The following is a 7,500-nucleotide window of genomic DNA, read 5'->3' on the forward strand; positions in this document are numbered from 1 at the left end:
GGTTGTCTTTGTTTTGATTGCATTTGTTGATTTAATAGTTCCAGTCGAGACAGATACATGTAGCTCAGTCTTTATCCGGTCGAATATTGTTTGGAATCGGTGGAAAAGTACTCTTAAGGCAAGATCCATAAGGGTGAGCCTGAACCAAGGAACGGCAAGTTACATAAATACTGTCTACTTTATTCATCAGGGAAAATACTCAGATCAGTTGCACGTAGTTTGTTTACAATAAACGAGCACGCGATTGCAAATGTTTGCTGATATTTGTCCTTCCAGCTTAAAATAATATTCGTAAAATATAGTTTTACAAATTAGCTTTCGCTTTAGCATTACCAGTTAATGTGAGAATGTTTAGCACGAAATTTGAAGGCTATAAATGTAAATGTTTTAGTACTACTAAACTTGTGAGTCTACGGAACTGGCGCGGCTTGACGCTGTCACGCAAGGTGTCAACAAATCATAGTTTGTACAGGGGACCTCTTAAACTGGCATGGACTTTGACGCTATGATATATCTATCTGTAAAACCTCGTTTGTCGATGAAAAACGTTGATTTTAGCAATAGACAGAGGCTGAAAGTCAGCTAGTGAAACCACATATTTAAGGTATATATACTATGACGGTGTCGAACGCACCCTCATAATCTTTGATAAACTACTAGTTGTAAATGTAATTATAGGTGTAAAGGAAGACATAGCCTGAGATGTCCGTCACATGCCGTCAGCTTCCGCCCTCAGCCTAATCCCCGGGCGGGAGATGACTGACATTTCAGGCTAGGAAACACAGTTTTAGGTGAACTTTTTGCACGCTAGGTGTACAATTATATTCTTAACAATTCATCGCGCTTGGCACTGACATTTTGTACTTGATATTTACTATTATTGAGAACGATGAAACGTTTAAAAAAATATCCCTATTGAAAGGAAAATCATCTGGAATCCATTCAAGATTCTGAAGATGGTAGAAGTTCATGTTTGGCATCTCAACACCGTTTTTAATGCGAAGTACTATTGAGGTTAGAATGTTGGCAAAGATACTTCAAGTAAGCAAAATGCTGGTTCCTGATCGAAAATGTGGCCCTCAGATTTCATTATGTTTGCCAGCTGGACGCATTATGACGACATACCAAAAGACCGTAACCGAATCTGTTAAACTTTTCATTGTTAACTCCGTTAACTTCGTGTAGGGGTAGCTGGGGGGCGTTATAAACTCCCTCGCAGTGTAGGTGAGGCAAGTGGCCCTTTGAAAATACTAAGAAATTTCCTCTTGCCCACTCCTCGGAGATTACTTTGGTACCTACTATGTTTTGGTCCTTTGCATATTCTAGGGGGTAGGGGAAAGTTTTGTTCTTTGATCGCAACCTCGAAAATAAAGATGGCGTCGTGTGTCGTGACTTTCTTCTAGACGGCACAATTCTGTACTTAGAACCAAAACACACCTTTACAGATATTGAAATGGTAGGCAATGAGCATCAAGAAGACTTGACCGATGGTTAAGAGGGTGATAATGACTTAGAAGCTATGATATCGTCCTCCAGGTTGCATCAAGATCTGAATCAAAGGTCTTCCTGAATAGATATAAACCAAAACCGCACCACGGAACACTGTGGACAAGTTCAAATGGACTTTCTCCTCTACAGTATGGAAATATGGCTAGTTCAACCAAATGTACCGCTTATTAAAATTAGCATTCTCTTCTAGAGGAGCTGTTTTGGTGTTATTTATATAAATGTTTCAGCTGACTTTTGCGTTCTGGATATTCACATTCTGGTATATTTGGATAGTACAAATATACTTTTGGAGAACGCTTATATCCAAGTCACTATTTTCTCATGAACACGATCCTTTATGTCGCTCACCTATTTATAATTAACTGAAGCTTTCTGACTTAAGTACTTAAACTTTTTGAGACACTTGTGTTCATACAAATTGATCCCGGAGTTAAAGGAGCTCCGTCACTGCTTAGGCATCTTGAAATTTTCAACTCAAGTTCGTAATATGTAAATGTAAATGTAAAAAAGAAAAATGTAAATCTTATTTATAGTGGTCGTGCACTCAGCTATACACGCACTAAGCTTAGCTAGTTAACAGGCATGCCACTGGAACAAAGGAAACAAATATTTCAAATAAACGTAACATAGTTAAAATCCCAACTGGCATGTACGAGGCAGACAAGTTGGCTCTTTACAAAGCGTGACTCAGGGACTACCGAGAAACAAATCCCGCTAGTGGCAGCGTGGAGGCCTTGAACTTGGGACCTCCAGATTACAACACCAGCGCCCTAAACCACTCGGCCGCGCTGCCTCCACCAATCCGTAATCCAATGTAATCCGTGCTAATCTTTAATGATATATATATATATATATTTTTGTGTTTTTCCATCTTAGTAGCGTACTTTATTCAGGTCTCCTACAATTTAAAGTTGATTCTGTACGCCGCCAAGATCGAACTCAAAATAACTTGACTGAACTCCTCAGTTTAATACGCGGAAATTGAGATTCACTTTTGCATGCTTCTTAGAAAAGAAATGTCGTCAAGATTTGGTCAGTAAAAGTAGTTTACGCCGGTTTCCCTACTTTACAACGTTTTGTTTTTGGCTATCAGTCTTTGTATCAACCAATGGACGAATTCCATAAATCTCAATACCAAACGAAATCAGTGTTCAACGCCCGATTGCATTGTCAGTCAGTTAGTTTTCTGACTTTTCTGACTTCCATCTTACAAATTATTCTTATGCAATCTGCAGTAGAATTAATTTTGCCTAAAAAAATTCTACAAAGCAGTGTGAGACTAAACACAAAGTCCACAACACGGCAAAGTTTGAGCAACAGCCTAATCGATGATGTTAAAGTTCATTGAGATCACAGCAGGGCGCCGTTAAAGTTGAACTTATTTTCATTTCTAGGAACCCATTATGGAAGCTCCGAATCAGAAAGCAATAGTCCTTTTATCCGTCACGCTTACACTAACCTAAAGACACACGTAAGAAAGCTGGAAACTAGGACCCCGAACACACTAATCCGTTTTTGTATAAAAACGGATACTTTTTTGATGCATTTTCGTCTATCACAACCGAAAACGCTGATGAAAACGGAGGCTTTCGAAAACGCATCTTTTTTAGCGTGGATAGGTGAAAACGGAGGCTTTGGAAAACGGTGCCGAGAAAAGCGTCATATACTATCGTTTCCATCAGCGTTTTCGAGGAGCTTTAGACGAAAAACGTATCGAAAAGTATGCGTTTTCGAATGAAAGCGATTTAGTGTGGACAGGTGAAAACAAAACGAAAACGCTACTGTGGTCGACAATACTTTGCTTCGTGTTCGTTGAGACGAAAACAGATTCTTTTAGAAACGCATTGGTGTGATCGGGGCCTTATAAGGCAAAATAGTTCGTCCTCACCATGGCCTTGACCTTTATAGATCCTGATCACAAATGCAAACCGCCAAAATCTCACGTTTTGTGGCACATTGTCAACTCACTGTATTGCCTCTAATCTTACGGTCAAACAGGATACCTTGAAATGACCAAAATTCTGCAAAATTCTCTGATAGAGGGAATTGGTAATTAGGAGCACTGGAGCCAGTGAAATAAGAAATATAAACGAAGCCTTTCATATTGAAGTTGCAGTTGTTTGTACTGAAATGTAGAAGTCACTCTTAAATTATTGATGTGTGCTCAATTTGCGAAGTAAAGTAAATATCTTCATTAGCTTTTTCAGTCTACTGAAGGGCTCAAGTATAACTTAAACAGTATCCAATGTCATTTGATTTGTTACTTGTTTAATACTTATCTTTTGCTTTCAAGATATAAAGTAATGTTGTAATTACTTTCTCCTCTACACAGTTTTGAGTGTGAGAACTAAACATGGTCGAAGCTCTGAATAAACGGGAGACATGGAGTTCAAAGTTCGACTTTATACTGGCTTTGATAGGGTTTTCTATAGGCTTCGGAAATGTTTGGCGGTTTCCTTATCTGTGTTTTAAAAATGGTGGAGGTAAGGTTAAGATGTTCTCAGTTTCATTTTGCTTTTACTTCTACTAAGTCAGTCATGCAGGAAATAAATGGTTCTGCTGCAGTAGCGGAACATTATTCGAGTAGAAACTCTTTTGAGTGCAGTTTTCTAATAAATATTTTATCATTATTTCAGATGTTTATGGAGTTAAAAATTGATCATTGCCATATCACGTGCTTTCAAATTTTAAGGTTGCTTTCTCGTTCCTTACCTAATTTGCCTGGTTGTGGCCGGTGTTCCGGTTTTGATTATGGAAATCGGTTTGGGACGGTACACGAGTGAAGGCGGGATCACTGCATGGAAGATCTGTCCTCTTTTTCAAGGTATGAGTTGGTGAAGAATACTTTATTTTCTACATCTCCGCCATATATTCTTAATCTAAGGCCAGGGTCCAAGTAGAAACTAAGCCTGGCTACATTTCATTTGCAACGGAACACAAATTTAAGATTTTTCTGCAAACAATTTGGTATACCATTTCATTGTTATCGGAACCTGATGCTTCTATGACAACCATGTTTTTTTTCCTCACCAGGTATTGGCTACGCAGGCGTGTTGGTCATGCAGTATATCAATATTTACTACACGGTGATTTTGGGTTGGGCCCTGTTTTACATGTTTGCGTCCTTTCAGTCAAGGCTTCCTTGGTCACATTGTGGAAATGAATGGAACACTCCAAACTGTGTGGATTACAGCGAAAATGGAACTCATTCCGGAATGCACAAGAACCATTCAATAGCAAATAAGGTGTCTGCAAGCCAGGAATATTGGGAGTAAGTAATAGTTTATTTGATAACAATATTATGAAATAATTGCATGTTATTTTCTTAATACCTAAAATGTTATCGAGGGCGAGTGCGTACCTGAGCCCACCTGGTTCCCTGTCATTTGCGGCTTATAATATCCCGTTCCTTTGCGCGCATAGCACTGTACTCCTCTCAGACCTTAAAGACAAAACGAAGGCACTGCCGGTTTTTTTCCGGCGCTATGGTTTAAAACGTTATTTCTGTCCGAAAAAGCAATGTCATTGACCAAACAAAGAGACGACCATCTCAAATATCATACCTCTAGTCTGAAGAACAACTTTTACTCGCTATTTATTGGTACCAAAGCTGTCTGGTGCGTTAACAAATTGACGGTTGCATCTTTTCTTTCTCGTAATAGCTACAGAGTTTTACGACTATCTGGCGGTTTGAGTGAACCAGGTCAAGTGAACTGGGACCTAGCATTGTGTCTGTTGTTGGCTTGGATCATTTGTTACTTATGCGTGTGTAAAGGAGTCAAATCCAGTGGAAAGGTGACAGTTCGTTTTGTTTAAAATTGCATTTTAGTTTGTTAAAAAAATTCACAGATGACGTACAAAATGTCCAGGTGAAGTAACGCAATGCAACGCAAAGCAATGGCGGTTTTAAAATGGTTTCAAAAAGTGAAACAGAACATACGCGAAACCTTTGTGGCATAAATCGTTTACTAAATATTTGCAACATGGATAGGCTATTACAAATTAATTTTTGGGATTTTTAAGAAGAATACGACATTTTTTAATTTATAAGACATGTTTCGATGTTACTAACATCATCGTCAGTCACAGAATATTTGAAAAACCGTTAGGAATGTATAACAACTAGGCGAAACATGCATAATTAACTATGATTAAGTGACAAAAATTAATAACATATTTGAGTGTGTTGCAAAGTGTTTGAAAGAATATAAAGCCTAAAGCGTAAGTGTCAGGTTGACGTGATGAACTTGTTGATTTAAATTGGGCTTTTCCCAATTTATATGCATAGCCTCCTTAAGTTTAAGTTGAAATTTAGTAGGGGCGGAATCAAGGATTTCAAAACAATCCGCAGAGCAAGATTGAGGACAACGTTCTGAGCTTTGTAAGTGTTTGAAGATGTGTGAGGATTTGTCTGAAGAGAGATGTTCACGGACGCGTGTGGAAAAATGACGACCAGTTTTGCCGATATAGCAAGCATTACAGCAAGCACAAGTAAATTGGTTTTTTCTGTATTTAAGGCGGTACGATGGACGCAGTGCAATGTCCACCGACCATAGAGGCATATATGAAAGGACAAAACAAGTACCGCCAAGGAAGGGGAGCACCTTCATACGAGGCCGGCTCGCCAAATTCGCCGGGGCGTCGTACCCCGCCCCACCATAAAGAGAGGAAAGACAATAGACACGGTTTAAAACAGTAACCCATGCAATAAAAGCGAAAAAGCGAAAGACTAGTTAAAAAGACTGGCTCAGTACATCCAATAAAGGCGACCAGGACTAGAGAAAGAGACCAAAGACTTCAATACATGTGATAAAAGCGAAGAAACCCGAAGAAGCAGTTAAAAACGCTAACCCAGTGCATCCAATAAAGGCGACCACGATTAGGGAAGAGGGACAAAAAAATTCTAGATAAGACCAGGCACTCAAAAACTTAGTTTAAAAGAAGCGCCGGAGACACGGCCAACGACGCCATTAGCACCCCATTGACGATGGAAAAAGCGACGACGACGCTGGGAGAGGAAACGCTTGAAATACAGAGGCAAATAGAAATTTGCCCTGGACTTGAGACAAGCCAGGAGCCTGAGAGCAGTGGGTGGCACCGAGCGAAAGCGATGGTCGTTCCGTTGCCAGACCAAAAACATACAGAGATTTAGTAGGTAGGGGAAAACACGAGGAACACAAAGAAGCTCGTCGCTGCTAAAGCCAAAGAGGATGTGCCGCACAGTTATGGAGGGAGCCAAGGGGGAAGCCCGAAGAAGCAGAGATTGAACAAAGCCAATGCCACTCTGGATGAGAGGACACGAAAAGAAGAGATGTTCAGAGGACTCCATGTGATAACCGCAAAAACAATTGGTAGGCAGGTTGTAACCGAAGGAGGATAGCCGTTCAGTGGTGTACAAGACCCCATGAGCTACTTTCCAATTCAGATCAATGACTTGTCTGCCCAAGGGCAAGAAAAACAGAGACTTCCAGGTTGAAGGCCAGTCGAGGTCACCAAAGGATGGTCTGAATTTGGCAACACAACGAGGCCGACAAGGATGATTGAGGAGACTCAACTGGTAACACAATTTGCAAGAGAAGGAAGATGCCGGAAGATCACATTTTCGGCCAAAGAGCGTACAACAAAACCATTTGGAGAGGCTGAGCCATTCAGGGCTTCCCACGCATTCAGCAGGGCAGCATAAAAGGGAGGAAGCCCAGCGGGAGAGAAAGCCGAAGGCGCCGAAAAGACACTCAAGGGGTCTATACCAAAACGGTCAAAAAACCAGAAGGTCATTAGAGAGACCCAGCTGTTCGGGGAACACAGATAACGGCGGATCCATTGCACCAAAAGAGCATTAACTTTAAGAGCAATAGAGACCATATTAAAGCCACCCTTGGAACGGTCATGGATCACTACATTGCGAGCCACAAGGTCACGCTTCCCACTCCAAAAGAATTTGAAGATGATCGAGTTGAGCTCAGCAAGGACCCAGGGCGGCATATGCACCAA

The 7,500-nt window shown here is 40.5% G+C and overlaps 1 protein-coding gene across 1 annotated transcript in view; it reads left to right on the forward strand.

The window, feature by feature from the left end:
• The window catches only part of LOC145488739 (sodium- and chloride-dependent taurine transporter-like), a 40,030-nt gene that overhangs the window by 1,975 nt on the left and 30,555 nt on the right, over window positions 1-7,500 (forward strand). Inside the window, exons 2-5 of the mRNA XM_081467663.1 lie at window positions 3,842-3,992; window positions 4,202-4,333; window positions 4,543-4,780; window positions 5,172-5,304. Coding sequence (XP_081323789.1) covers window positions 3,863-3,992; window positions 4,202-4,333; window positions 4,543-4,780; window positions 5,172-5,304 — 633 coding nt within the window. The 5' untranslated portion in view covers window positions 3,842-3,862. The remainder of the gene's footprint in view (window positions 1-3,841; window positions 3,993-4,201; window positions 4,334-4,542; window positions 4,781-5,171; window positions 5,305-7,500) is intronic.

Source organism: Orbicella franksi, chromosome 5 (genome assembly GCF_964199315.1).
Source record: "Orbicella franksi chromosome 5, jaOrbFran1.1, whole genome shotgun sequence".
Taxonomy (NCBI): Eukaryota; Metazoa; Cnidaria; class Anthozoa; order Scleractinia; family Merulinidae; genus Orbicella; species Orbicella franksi.